The 15466-nt window shown below is 43.1% G+C and overlaps 1 protein-coding gene and 1 pseudogene across 3 annotated transcripts in view; one reads left to right on the forward strand and one right to left on the reverse strand.

Moving 5' to 3' along the window:
- Window positions 1-15466, reverse strand: part of VSIG10 (V-set and immunoglobulin domain containing 10) — a 36950-nt gene that overhangs the window by 12444 nt on the left and 9040 nt on the right. For all 3 annotated transcript variants that reach the window (XR_006341043.1, XM_043901788.1, XM_043901787.1), the window contains exons 3-4: window positions 4334-4636; window positions 2158-2418 (exon numbers count right to left, since the gene is read on the reverse strand). Coding sequence is in view for 2 of the 3 variants with exons in the window: in XM_043901788.1 (XP_043757723.1) it covers window positions 2158-2418; window positions 4334-4636 (564 nt within the window). In the remaining variant the exon portion in view is untranslated. The remainder of the gene's footprint in view (window positions 1-2157; window positions 2419-4333; window positions 4637-15466) is intronic.
- On the forward strand, window positions 10588-11120 carry LOC122693868 (annotated as a pseudogene).

Here is a 15466-nt window from a genome sequence, read left to right on the forward strand (position 1 = left end):
TGACAGAGGCGACCCTTTCAAAATCAGAAATTGCTCGTCACTAGCAGAAATGTCACAAATATGGTTTAGGAACAAGATATGCCAGAATAATATCTACAATGTGCATGACACTTCAATGAAATTAAGTGACTCTTGTGAAATAATAAGAAACAACGAAGAAGCCAATAAAAAAGAATGGACAGGATATGCACAGATAATTCACAGATAATATATTAATATATAGGAAGCCAATAAGTGTATGAAAATTATCAACCCCACCAGTGATCAAAGAAACCCAGATTAAAACAATTAGCCATGTCCCAACTAACAAACAGGAAAAATTTTTAAAAATTAATAAGACTCAATGTTGGTGGAGATACTGGGAAATAAATATCCTCGCGTGGTCTTTCTAGAGAGAGTGACTGCCAGTAGGTACAGGGCTTCTTTTGGGGTGATGGAAATGTTCTGGATTAGAATGGTGATGGTAGTACAACACTGTGAATATACTAAAAAAAAAAAACAAAACACCGCACTGAATTATACACTTTAAAATAGTGAATTTTAGGGAATTCCCCAGTGGTCTAGTAGTTAGGACTCCACCCTTTCACTGCTGAGGGAGCAGGTTCATCCTGATTGGGGAACTAAGATCCCACAAGCTGCATGGTGCAGACCTTCCCCCACACCCCCCCCCAAAAAAGTGAAATTTATATTATGTGAATTATATCTCATTTCTTTTTTTTTTTTTTTTATATATCTCATTTCTTAAAAATTGCCCCCAAAACAGTTCTGTTAGATTTGGTCCATGGGGCACAGTTTGCCAACCCCTGTCCTTGGGCAGAAAGTGAGTCCTGGTCCCTTATGTTGCCCAAGGCCAGGTACAGTACCTGACAGAGGGGACACAGGGGGACAGTGTGCTCAATTAGTGGGAAGGGTCAGCCTTTCAAATGCCACTCGCCTAGGAGAATAAGCACTTGCTGGTACAGCAGGGCTCACTTCTCAGCGTGTCCGCTCTCCACACTGCACCTCCGAGGATTATTCTCATAAACTGTAAGGACAACCTCACCAGGGCCAACACAATCCAACATACTTTGGCCCTGGCTTACTCATTGTATTGGTCTCCTGAGGCTGCTGTAACAAAGGACCACAAACTGGGTGGTTTAAAACAATAGAAATTTTTTCTCACAGTTCAGAAAGTCTGAAGTCCTAAATCAAGGTGTCAGCACCTTGCCCTGTATGAATTCCTGGCCCACAGAAATCATGAGATAATGATTATTGTTTGAAGCCATTAAGTTTAGGGATAATTTGTTCCGTGGACAAATTGAACCTTTGTCATTTGTCCACAGACTAATGAACCTTGTCTGTTTTGTTCATGGCTCCATCTTCAGTACTTAGAAACTTGTGCCTGGCATGTAGTATGTGCTCAGTTATTATTTGTCAAGAGAAAACCAGTTTGGACTAGAACCAAGAAGTTTCATTATGCATCTTTAAAGTTTGAAAGGAAGGAAGCATAAAGCAAAAGGAAGGGCGTAGGGAAGGAATGGAGTGGGAGTTTGGAGTTAGCAGATGCAAACCAGCATATACAGAATGGATAAACAAGATCCTACTATATGGCACAGGGAACTATATTCAATATCCTGTGATAGGGACTTCCCTGGCGGTCCAGGGGCTAAGATTCCACACTCCCAATGCAGGGGACCTAGGTTGTATATCTGGTCAGGGAACTAGATCCCACATGCCCACATTGAAGATTAAAGATCCTGTGTGCCACAGCTAAGACCTGGCACAGCCAAATAAATAAATATTCTTTGATAAACTACATTGGAAAAGAATATTAAAAAGAATATGTATATATGTATATGTATATGTGTGTGTGTGTGTGTGTATAACTAAATCACTCTGCTACCCAGCAAAAGTAACACAATATTGTAAGTCAACTATATGTCAATTTTTAAAATTAATTTTAATAAATTAATTTAAATTAATGATTGATTTTGTTAATAAATAATTATTAATAATACTTTGATTTTTTAAAAAAAGAAAATGGGAGAAAGATATGAAAGGAATTCAGTCTTCTCCAACACCCCGGGATCTCTTTCCCAGACCCTCTTTCAAAGGGTTGTCCCTGAAGACAGGAAGGTGAGTGGACCCCAACCCCAGGTCAAGGCAAGGCAGACTCACTGATCTGTACCACACAGCTGGCTCCCAACTCCGGCCCCACTATGTGGCTCCCGACACACTTGAACTTCTTGCCATCTGACAGCTGGGACTGGCTCAGCATCTCCACCCCCAGCTTCGATGTCCCCACGACCACACCTCCTGGCTCTTCTGTCCACAGGAAGTCTGGCTCTGGGTATCCCCCAGCCCAGCGACAGTTGAGCTGCAGTGAGAACAATCCTGGTGACACTTCTGCCCAGCACTGGGGGGCTGACGGAGGGGGAGCTGCAAAATACCAGAGAACGTGGCCTTAATCACAGGCTAAGATGAGCCACTGGGCTGACTCTAAGGATTACAGAACCAGGGTATCAGAGAAACAGCAACTCCAGTTAGTGTATCTTGAAATAGATCCTAGCACAAGTCAGTGCCTGACAGAAGTCGGGTTTCCCCTGCTGGGTGTTAAGTCTCTGAAGAGATTTGCATTTCTCACTAGCCACATGTGGCTATTTGATTTAAATTAATTACAAATTTAGTTCCTCCATCACACTACCTACATTTCCTAGTAATCACATGTAGGAGATGGCCACTGAAGTAGACCACACACAAGAGAACATCTCCATCATCACAGAAAGTTCTACTGGACACTGCTGATCCCTGGAGGGCATAACAGGAAGAGAGAGACTTATTCATCCCCAATCTCAACACACACTTTTTTTTGCTATGTGCAAATACAATTTTTAAAAAAATATATTAAAAAATTTAATGAATTACAAACTTATAATGTAACCCATGTATTCATAATTATACATAAAAATAGTTATGTATTATGTATATATCATACATTTATATATTTTATATAATATATATTTTATATAAAAGTATTTTCTATAATATGTAAATATTTTAAATACTTTATATACTTTATATAATATACATAAATAGAAATTTGGATCTCATATGGGTAGATATGTGGCATCTATAAGAAAAATTATTGGAAATACATCAAAACAATGGTGAGAGTACAAGTGATTATTTTCTTCTTTTTACTCGTCTGTGTTTCCCGCAACAAGGAAATGACTTTATGTAACTTTATACACAATAAATGTCATTTATGATAGAGAGCATTGAGACTTACAAAGGCTCTGAGTAATGTATAAAGAAAGTGTGTCATTACCCTGCCTTCTAATTTGTTGTCCTCATGCTCCCTTTCATTAGCGTGGATTATGGTGCACCCTGTGTTTCTACAGTGGTTTTCCTCCACTGAATGTGTGCATGAGTGTATTTGGTTGTTTCCTCACCTGCAAAATAAAGCTTCATGAACCACGTGTTCTTAACAGTGCTAGAGGGCCTGAGTTCATGGACAACATGAGTAAGGACAGATGCATGGATAAACAAATGTTAGTAGATCCATAAAATAGATACTCTTCAGCCATAGGTGAAAACAAGTACTGACAGAAGCTACTTAACAGGGATGAACCGTGAAAACATGATGCTAAGTGAAAGAAGTCAGTCCCAGGGATTTCCCTGGTGGCCCAGTGTTTAAGACTCCGTGCTCCCAGTGCAGGGGGTGAAGGTTACATCCCTGTTTGGGAAATTAATGATCCCACATGCCATGCATTGCAGCCCCCGCCCCCACCAAAATAACCTCCATTAAAAAAAAAAAAGAAGCCAGTCTCCAAAGGTCACATAGTGTATGATTCCATTTATATGAAATGTCCCAAATAGGAAAGTTTAGATACAGAATGTATATTAGTGGTTGCCAAGGTCTGGGGAAAGAGGGTATGGGAGTGACTGTTTCATGGGTACAGGGTTTCCAATTTGGGGTGATGAAAATGTTTTGGAAATAAACATGATGGTTGCACAACACTGTGAGTAGACTCAATGCCACTGAATTGTACATCTTAAAATGGTTAATGTTACATTATATAGTTTCACCTCAAAAAAAAAACTTTAGACCTAGCATAAATTCCCTTCTGTGGCTCACAGGGACTCCTGTACCCCTAGTTAGCAGCGAGCTTCCAGAAAAGGCAACATTCTCTCTGACATGCAGTTCGGGTGTGTCCATGTGTGTTGAGGGAACCAGAGAAGCAGGTTAGGACCTGTGTATCAGGGAAGTCTTTGCGCACAAAGGGAGGCACACACACACAGGTCACAAAGGGTCAAGGTGGAGGAGAGGAGGAGGGGAGCGTTTCTTACGCACAGTAGACCAGGAGCTCGGTGGTCACCTTTCGATGTCTCCCGCTGAGCATGTTTTTGGCCAAACAGGTGTAGTTCCCTTGCAAGTTCTGTGACATTAGTAACAGCGTGAAGCAGCTGGTGGTCAGGTTGTTCCCAAAGAGCTCGGCGGTGGAATCTGGGGCCTGGAACCACCACTCAACCACGGGCGGAGGCCGGGATCTGCTGCTGCAGCTGAAGTCCACCTGGGAGCCCTTGGCGGCGTAGCGGGTGCCGTTGGGGAGCCTGCCAGTGCTGGAGATGTTGACCTCAACCTGCGAGGGGCCGTCTGCAGACAACAGGGCGGTGGGGAAGGCAGAAGGGTTAACTGGAGCCCCTCTTCAGCATTAAGGGACATAGAAATGATCACACAGCAGCCAGTGAAGATGACGATACTACTTACTATGTGACAAATGCTGTGCTGAGTGCCCTTAGGCATGCTCTCATCTGTTGCTATTGTTAAGTCGCTAAGTCATGTCCAGCTCTTTCCAACTCCATGGACTGTAGCCCACCAGGCTCCTCTAGCCATGGGATTTCCCAGGCAAGAATACTGAAGCAGGTTGCCACTTCCTTCTCCAGGGGATCTTCCTGAAGCAGGGATTGAATGTGCGTCTCCCTTATTGCAGGTGGATTATGTATCAGTGAGCCACCTGGGAAGCCCATGATATCATTTATTATGTGACAAATGCTGTGCCAAGCGCCCTTAGGCATGCTCTCATTTACTCCTGAACGACATGAGCTTTACTGAGGGGATCAATCCTTATACAGTAGGGAAAACGCAAATTGATCCTTTTCAAAAACACTGATGAGTGGAAAGGGTATCTGGGCATTAAAGAGATAACAGAGCAGGACTTCCCTGGCAGTCCAGTGGGTAGGACTCTGTGCTCTTACTGCCTGGTCAGGGACCCAGAACACAAACAAAAAGAGAGTTAAGGTAACAGACCTGAGTATGCTTTCCTGAGAAAAGCCTGTCTATAAGGTTGGCCTTGGCTGGTGACCAAGACCTTGGATTTCAAGGGGGTTCCCACCATTCCCAGAACTGGTAGGAGTGGGGTTCACTGGGCCTAAACTGTTCCTACCAACAGTGTGGTTTATGCTAAGCACCTGCTTTCCTTCTGAGAGTCTGGAATTTTGGTATGTGCTGGGCAGAGGATGCCTACATGACCAGCCTCAGTAAAAACCTAGGGCACTGTGTCTCTGATGAGTGTCCCTGGTAGGCAATATTTCACACGTGTGGTCACAACTTCTTTCTGGAGGAATTAAGCATGACCCATGTGACTGCACTGGGAAAGGACTCTTGGAAGTGTGCTCCTGGCTGTCCTGTGAATTCTCCTAGGGAATCAGTGAGCCTGGGGGTGGTCTTGGGGACCTCCCACACAATGTCACACTGAAAGAGAAGGAACGCTGTTTCCAGCCCCAATCTTGAACTCCACTTACTAGCTGTGTGACTTTTGGCAAAGTATTTAAGCTCTCTTAGGTCAGACATGACTGAAGCGACTTAGCAACAGCAGCAAGCCTCTGTTTCCTCACCTGTAAAATGGGGGGATGCTAGAACCCACTTTATGGGGTTGTCATAACAACTAAATGAATTGCCATTATACAGTATTCAAAACAATGCCAGAAATGTCCTCCCACCATTTTTACCCAATGCCCTAAGATGCCACATCCTCTTTGATGAAGAGATCCGTCAACTATTTATGCTAAAGTCCTGTAGAGTGTTACCACTGCCGGAGACTTCCTCTTAAGAAGAGTTCAAAGAAAAAAAAAAAAGAAGAGTTCAGAAAAGGCAATGCTTGGCCAAATGTATAAATCTATGACTGTAGAATTTTGAACAAAAATATGCCAGCAAGGAATTTCCTGTTGGTCCAGTGATTAAGAATCTACCTTCCAATGCAGGGGACACATGTTTGATCCCTGGCCCAGGAAGATCCCACGTGTTGCGAAGCAAGTAAGCCCATGTGCCACAACTACTGAGCTGTCAAGCTGCAACTACTGAAGCCTACATGCCTACAGCCCATGCTCCACAACAAGAGAAGCCACCGCAATGAGAGGCCCAAGCACAATGAAGCACAATCTCCGCTCACCACAACTAAAGAAAGCCTGCACGCAGCAATGAAGACCCTGCGCAGCCAAAAAATAATTTTTTTTAAATGCCAGGGGGATACATTATTAGAGGGAGGAAACAGCCTTCCCAGAGCCCCTTAAAGTACAGAAGCTACTTCACCTATTTTGGGGCCACTATGTAACTATAGGAATTGTGAGTTTCTGAGAAAACTATTCTTGACAATATGCATTTCTAGTTGGGGCTGGCTTCTGATAGTTGCAGTGATTTGCTGGAATCATGTCACTTCCCATAGAGGGTCTGGGGAAAAGTTATATTGTGGTTTGGAGGTGCTCAAATCTCCCAGTGAATGTTGGCAATTAGCTGGGTAGGTATGTGGACCAGCAGGTCCCAGGGAGTTCCCACAGCTGGCATGCACCCAGTCAAGCACAGGGTACCTCTGTGTATTGGCAGCCACGTCTGGACCAGCAGAGGTATCGTGTTAGGGTCTTCCAAACTGTGGTCTGGAGGGTCACAGAGGCCTGTCATGGACAGTGCAGACCCTCAGAAACTTACTGGGAAGGGCTTTTGACCAGCACAATCCTCAGGGAAAAAAAATGGTGTTGGAGACAAGGAATGGATGAGAATGAAGCAGATAAAACGGTTAAAAAAAAACTTAATGAGGGAAACTGAAGGGTTTTCTGAATTAAGTGTTCAAAAGTTACAGTTCATCTATAAACGATTGGGTTGAGTCTGCTTTTTTTTTTTTTTTTAATAGTTCTAGAATAGTTCTAGGACACCTCATTCCCAACCTAGGACTTAGGAGTCAGTTTATCCTCAGTTTTATTTGCTTATTTTTTGGCCACACCACTTCGTTTGTGGGATCTTAGTTCCTTGACCAGAGATCAAACCTGTGCCCTCTGCATTAGAAGCATGGAGTCTTAATCACTGGACTGCAAGGGAAGTCCCGAGTCTGCTTTCTTAATTAAAGCTGATGCCACCCATATAAGATGAACTTAATAAATGTGTGTGTTCTAACTGCTCCACCAAAAAAAAAAAAAAAAGCTGATGCCATCCTCTTAAACCCTTAGGGTTCTTCCCCTACTCTGACTATGAAGAAGGCGGCACCCATTTCCATCCCTCCTATACCTTTCTCTCCACCCTGCTGATATTCCTAAACAGAAACCACCAGCCACTTTTGCTTGCAGGATGATGGTGGCAATCACTCGAAGAGACAGACGGGGAGAAAACAAAAATAAAACAGCAAAGAAAAATAAAACAACAAACAAAAACATACACAAAATATAGAGTGGTTACAAAGGTTTAGTATCTTACGGAGGCCATGGTCATGTCAAGTTCTGACTTGTGGATGAACACCTTAGCCTAATGGTTATGGGTGTGGACTCTGCACCCAGACACACCTAGGTATAAAACTTACTGCCACTTCTATATGAACAACCTTGAGCAAGTGTCCTTCCCTTCTATTCTCAGTCTCCTGTCCTTCCTATGAAATGAAAAGAAAAGGAGTAACTTCTACCACCAAAGGCTCCAATGAGATGAAAGAGGTAGAACACTTACCCTGGTATTTTGATATGTGGTTAACATTCTATGGGCTTCCCTTGTGGCTCAGCTGGTAAAGAATCTGCCTGCAATGCAGGAGACCTGGCTTTGATCCCTGGGTTGGGAAGATGCCCTGGAGAAGGGAAAGGCTACCCACTCCAGCATTCTGGTCTGGTACTGAGCCCTGGTGTACTACCAAAAAGTACTCAATTCTCTGGTAGTCCATTGGTTAGAACTACGCTTTTGCTGCCGAGGGTGCAGGTTCAATCCCTGGTTGGGGAACTGAGATCCTACAAACCATGTGGAGCAGCCAAATTAAAAAAAGAGAGAGATGAAATATAGAGGCAAATGTAACAACCCCATTGACTCCACATCTCCTTATTGGCCACTGTTCCCGTTCAAAAGGCCAAAACCCAGAGGCTCTTATAAGCATTCAGATGAGCTTGGCAAGACTTGAGTTAATTAATCTTGGGCAAGGGCCATTCCATCTTCTGATGCGGCCAGCAACCATTCTCCAGTACACCAACACCCCCTTTCCTTAGGACCTTATGTTGTGGCAGGGCACAATGTCACTACCACCATCACAGAACATGTACAAATCAGATGGGCCCAATTAGTCAGAGAACATGGGGCTTTCTCGAGACTCCCTTTCCTGCAAGTCTGGCATGGCAGTCACATCCCTGGCTAGACAGAAGCACTCCTATCCTCCAAGCCCCAACTGAATCATCCAGAGGGGCTCCTGGAGGCTGATACGAACCAGCTTCCTCACTGCCCGTGTGCCCACCAGGTCCAATGCCCCCTCAACACTGGCCTGGCCTGAGGAAAACAGACACAGGAGCAGCTGGCATAGTGCACCACTCAACTCCCCAGTGGCTAAGAAATTATCTCTTGAAAGAAGCACAAAGTCTCCTGGAATGTGTTAAGGTCCACGCTACCCACTCTAAAGGCAGAAAGTGAAGAGGAACTAAAAAGCCTCTTGATGAGGGTGAAAAAGGAAAGTGAGAAAGTTTGCTTGAAACTCAACCATTAAAAAACTAAGATAGTGGCATCCGGTCCCATCACTTCATGAAAAATAGAAGGGGAAAAAGTGGAAGCAGTGACAGATTTTATTTTCTTGAGCTCCAAAATCCCTGCGGATGGTGACTGAAGCCATGAAATTAAAAGACGCTTGCTCCTTGGAAGAAAAGCCATGACGAACCTAGTTGTTTGTTGTTGTCGTTTAGTCACTAAGTCATATCCAACTCCTTTTCGACCCCATGGACTGTAGTCCAACAGGCTCCTCTATCCATGGGATTTCCCAAGCAAAAATACTGAAGTGGGTTGCCATTTTCTTCACAAGGGGATCTTCCCAACCCAGGGATCAAACCTGCATCTCCTGCATTGGCAGGTAGACTCTTTACCCCCTGGGAAACCACCTGGGAAGCCCATGACAGACCTAGACAGTGTATTAAAAAGCAGAGACATCATTTTGCCAACAAAGGTACCTATAATCAAAGCTGTGGTTGTTCCAGTAGGCATGTACAGATGTAAAGGTTGGACCATAAAGAAGGCTGAGTGCTGAAGAATTGATGCTTTTGAATTGTGGTGCTGAAGAAAACTTTTGAGAGTCCCTTGGGCTGGAAGGAGATTAAACCAGTCATTCCTAAAGAAAATCAATCCTGAATACTCATTGGAAGGACTGATGTTGAAGCTGAAAATCCAATACTTTGGCCACCTGATGTGAAGAGCTGACTCACTGAAAAAGACCCTGATGCTAGGAAAGGTTGAGGCAAAAGAAGGGCGTGGCAGAAGATGAGATGGTTTGATAGCATCACCGACTTGACGGACAGGAATTTGAGCAAACTCTGGGAGATAGTGGAAGACAGAGAATCCTGGCGTGCTACAGTCCATGGGGTCGCAAAGAGTCCGATACAACTTAGTGACTGAACAACAACAGCTAGCCCCCCAGACTTTCTGCAAGTAAACACACAGCGGTGCTAACATCATGCCCACCCAGTATGGAGGCAGAAGGGGATGGGTAAGGCAATGGAAAAAAATAGCCATGGCAATCCTGAACTGCTCTAGACTAAGGGATTTCTGTACCCTCAGAAGCAGCAGCCCCAATCCTGATGGCTAGATTCTTCAACCGCATCATTAAATTAATAACGAACAGTGCAGAGCCCTTGCTTCTGAGACAAATAACAAAATCACATCACAGTGCCCATTCTAGGCAGGTTGAATCACCCCAAGCCTATAGAAAACCTTCCTCCCTAGAAGACAGAGGCACCAAATGCCCACTGATGGATAAGCAGAGATCCAGGTGGTAAGAAGGGTGAAAGCTACCAGCCCTCATACAGCCAGCCTCGTGTTTCTGCAGCATTTCTATGCATTCACACATTCAGGGTCATTTTCAGTTCTTTGTATGTTTTGGATATTGATCTCTTATCATTTGCAACTATCTTCTCCCGTTCAGTAGTTGGCCTTTCTGTTTTGTTGATAGTTTCTTTGATTGTGCAAAAGGTTTTCAGTCTAATGTAGTCTCATTTGTTGATTTTTACTTTTGTCCCCTTTGCCTGAGAAGACATATCCCAAAAAAATTACTGGGGAAAAAAAAGAAGAAGATAGCATTCCAAGCATTGGGACAGTCACAACTGTGTGTCTGACAAGATCAGAGTTGTAACAGAATGGACAGTGAGGTACAGAGTGATAGAAGGATCTTGGATTTGATTGATGATGCTTGGCGAGAAGACAAGCTGACTTATGAGAATGTTGCAAGGCCACTGAATGAGCTTCCTGAACAGGACAAGAGTGGCAACACAGAATCTGTTAAATAACAAGAAATGAAGTGGACCGACTTGGCCTTACAGTACCTCCATGATAGTGTTCCTCCCATAATAAACCGATGCCTGGCTCCTTGTTCATCATCAGATTTTTAAAAAAATACACAGATACAAAAAAATTAAAAATAAAAAAATAAAATAAAATACACAGATATAAAACATTTTTTTTCAGTCTCCTAACTTGAATCTTTTAGTGACAGAGCAGCACTCAAAAATATACAACTAATTTTGCAGTAGCAAAATGGCATATACCATGTACATATATGTATATATACAGATATATATATATATATATACATAATACAATGGAATACTATCCAGCCATAAAAAAGAATGAAATCTTGCATTTGTGACAATATGAATAAACCTAGAGAGTACTATGTCAAGTGAAATAAGTCAGATTGAGAAAGACAAATATTGCATGATTTCACTTACATGTGGAATCTAAAAAATAAAACAAATGAACAAATATAAAAATCAGAAACAGAGCCACAGATACAGAGAACAGGTGGTTGCCAGAGGGGAGAGAGGTAAGGAGAGGAAAGATATAAGTGAAGGAGATTAAGAGGTACAAACTTTCAGTTACAAAATAAATGAGTCATGGGTATGAAATGTACAGTGTGGGGAATATAGTCAATAATTATATAATACCTCTGTCTGGTGCCAGATCATAACTAGAGTTACTGCAATAATCGTTTTGAAAAGTACAGAAATATCAAACCACTGTGTCGTGTAACAAGAACTAATATAGTGAAAGAAAAAAAAAAAGAATATAGTGTTGTAGGTCAATTATATTGGGTTGGCCAAAAAGTTTGTTTGGATTTATCTGTAAGTTTGGCCAACCCAATAGTTCAAAACCAAACAAACTCATAGAAAAAGAGATCAGATCTCTGGTTACCACAGGTAGGCTGATGGGAGGAAGGGAAATTGGATGAAGGTACAAACTTCCAGTTATAAGATAAATTAGTATTAGCGCTGTAATGTGCAAGATGATAAATATACTTAACACTGCTGTGTGTTATATATGAAAGTTAAGAGAGTAAATCTTAAGAGTTCTCATTATAGGGAAAATTTTTTTTCTATTTAATTTTGTATTTATATGACATGACATATGTTCACTAAACTAATTGTGGTCATCATTTCATGATGTGTATAAGTAAAATCATTGTGCTATACAGCACAAAGTCAATTATACCTCAATAAAGCTGGAAGAAAAAAATTTTTTTAAATAACAAAACAAAACCAAAGTCACTTACAGATAACAACTTGTCACATCTCAGAATTCTCCCCCTAGTTTCTAAGGCCATGTTAGAATGTTTCCAAACTTTTCTCCTTAAGAGACTTAAGTTATCAACCACATCAATAGAAAGATGGGAAAAGGAAAATCCGGGCCCACAGAGTCCCTGACACATAGCAAATCTTGTTGGAAAAGCTCAGATGCACTGATTGTTGGGAATTTAAGATGCATTTTTTTCCCACAAGAATTCTGTCACCTGCTTCACCAGCTGACAGAGCTAACATGAACCAAGTGCATATACACTGTGTGCCCAACTCTATGCTGAAGGCTGTACATGTTTATCTCATGAATGTGTGCAGGGAATCTCTGCCTAGCTTGTACCGTTACTCCTGAATTCACAAATGATAACTAAGGGTGGAGGAGTTCAAGTGACTTCCCCAAGGTCATGAAGACAACAGCCAGCAGGACCTGCATTTGAACTGGGGCAACTAGGCCTCAGAGAGTGTGCTCTCAGGCATTCAGCACCACCACCACCCTCCAGAATAGTGGGGTCAAGCCTAATCCATTTTCTGAAACTCCCATGCAGAAATGAGGGCTGAGTTCCAATCTGAGATGCCAAGGCCTCCCCTTCAGCCACTGTCTGAGCAGCAGGAAGGGGCTCCCTGGTGTCTGGAGGGGTATGGTGTTAGCTCAGGGTCTCTCCGAAATGGGAACACAGCCTGACGGTCCAGAGGGTTCCTTTCGGTATATGTGAGACCAGAGGATATCTGTGCTGTGGACTGAACGCCTGTTTCCCCCCAAATTCATATGCTGAAGTCTGTGCCCAGTGTGATGGCATTTGGAGGTGGGGCTTTTGGGAGGAGGTTAGGTCCTGAGAGCAGAGCTCTCATGAAGGGGTGCCCTTATGGTGCCCTCATAAGGAGAGGCCCCCAGAGCTTGCTTCCTCCATCTTTGTTCTCTACCAAGAAGAGAAGATACTCATTTACCAATCAGAGAGCAGGCCCTCACTAGACACCACAACTGCCAGCACCTTGGTCTTGGACTTTCCAACCTCCAGAACTGTGAGGAAGAAAGGTTTGTTCTTTAAACTACCCACTCTATGCTACTGTTATAGCAGCCCAAACTGACTAAGACAGCCTATGTCCTGTTTTCATGAACCAGTCAGGGACACCATATGTTTCCAAATGAAGTTTCCATAACACAAATCACACCACAGTAACTCAGAGAGCTCAAAGCACCATTTGAGTTTAGTGACTTTTTAAAAAAATATAAGTTCACTTTCATCACAAGAAGACCTTGCATTTATCTCCCTCAGGGCAATAATGAAACTAATCCATCCTCCAATAAACTTAGCCAATGATTAATAAGTTAGTGTCAGATAAAATCATCATAAATCAGAGACAGTGATGATAAGATAAAAACCCAAAGTTGTAATGCCACCTTACTCCTCTGAGGTCAAAACAAAGACATTTAGGGACTTTTCTGATGGTCCAGTGGTTTAGACGCCACACTTACACTGCAGGGGGTGTGTGTTTAAGCCCTGGTCAAGGAACTAAGAAGATCTTGCATACCTCACGGTGCGTCCAAAAATTAAAAAAAAAAAAAAGATTTATTGACAGACTGATATGAAGGAATTATTATTATTTTTGGTCACATCATGCAACATGCAGGATCTTAGTTCCCCAAGCAGGGATCAAACTTGTGCCCTGTGCTGCGGGAGCACAGTATTAACCACTGGACCGCCAGGGTAGTCCCAAAGGAATTATTACTCTTTGGCAGCTGGAGTGAGGGAGGTCTGTTGGCACCCGCCAGGAACCAATAAGAACTGGGCCAAATTGGGTGACATTTTTTGATACACCCACATTCATTCCGGGTCATTCAGCAATTTATGGAGACCCAAAAACACTGTGTTTGCAAATTCCATAAGCCTTGAGAGTTGCTGGGAACCTTAGAAACCATCCAAAAATCTAGACAAGTCCTTGAAGCCTCTCTTTCCTTCATCCTCCATTTCCAATCCAGCAGCAAATCTTGGCAGTCTACCTCCAAAATATTCTCTGAACCATACATTTTCACCCTAACTCTGACCACTAACATCTGGTACCTCTGACTGGCTTCTTTGTTTTTTATGTTACCAGTTTTCCTTGTGACCAGACACATCCATTCTCTATGTGTAATTTAAATGACACAAGACCCCTGCTAGCTTCCAGTCGCAGGGGTGCCTCCTACACCTAGAATAAGCGTCCCAATTATTTTTACCAGTTGTAGTAGTATCCTTGGGCTGCCTTAACAAAGTACCTCAAACTAGACAGATTAAAAGAACAGAAATTGGGACTTCCTTGGTGGTCCAGTGGCTATTCTCCATGCTCTCTATGCAGGGCGTTGGGTTTAATCCCTCGTTAGGGAACTAGACCCCACATACCACAACTAAAGAGTTTGTATGCCACAACCAAGACTCAGTGCAGCCAAATAAATAAATAAATATTTTTTAAAGAAAAGAACAGAATTGACTCTCCCACCATTCCCAAGTATGAAATCAGATGTCAGGAGGGCCATATTCCTCTCAAGGCTCTACGAGAGAACCCTTCCTTGCCTCTTTCCTGGTGGCTGCTGCTTGTGGCCATCTGTCTTTGGCATTCCTTTGCTTGCAGCTGCATTACTCCAATCTCTGCCTGCCACTGTGTGAGTTCTCCCTGTGTCTCTGTCTTTGCATGCATTTTCCTCCTATAAGAATAACAGTCAATTTTAATTAGGGCCCACTTTAATGACCTTATCTTCTGGGCTTCTCAGGTGGCACAGTGGTAAAGAATCTGCCTGCCAATGCAAGAGACGCAGGTTCAATCCCTGAGTCAGGAAGATCCCCTGGAGGAGGGCACAGCAACTGACTCTAGTATTCTTGCCTGGGAAATCCCACGGACAGAGGAGCTTGGTGAACTATAGTCCATGGGGTCACAAAAGAGTTGGACACCACTAAGTGACTGAGCACACAATGACCTCATCTTAGGTTGATTATAATTGCAAAGTGCCTAATTCCAAATAAAGTCATATTCACAAGTACTGAGATTAGGAAAACAACATATCTCTCCGGGGGATACAATTCAACCCACAACACCAGTCCTACCGAGCCCCACATGGTCTGGCCCTGCCTCTCATATCTCACATATCCTGCCTTCTCACATCCTGGGTTCCCACCACACCCAGCCTTCTTCTCACCTACACATGCACCATGTTCAACCCGTCGTGCACTAGGTCAATTTCTGCCTGGATCCCTCTCTCTCACTTTTGCATGACTGGCTCCTACATATCATTCACTGTCAATGTCACACCTTCTAAAAGCTCCTCTCTAACCCACCCATGTGGAGTGTTTCAGAGAATCACATCACGCCATCTCAGTTCTCTGTACAACACCTGTCACTCTGATACTGCCTGACGCATTTGTTTACCTGTTGACTGTCTGCCTTCAGC

This window comes from Cervus elaphus, chromosome 5 (assembly GCF_910594005.1).
Source record: "Cervus elaphus chromosome 5, mCerEla1.1, whole genome shotgun sequence".
NCBI lineage: Eukaryota > Metazoa > Chordata > Mammalia > Artiodactyla > Cervidae > Cervus > Cervus elaphus.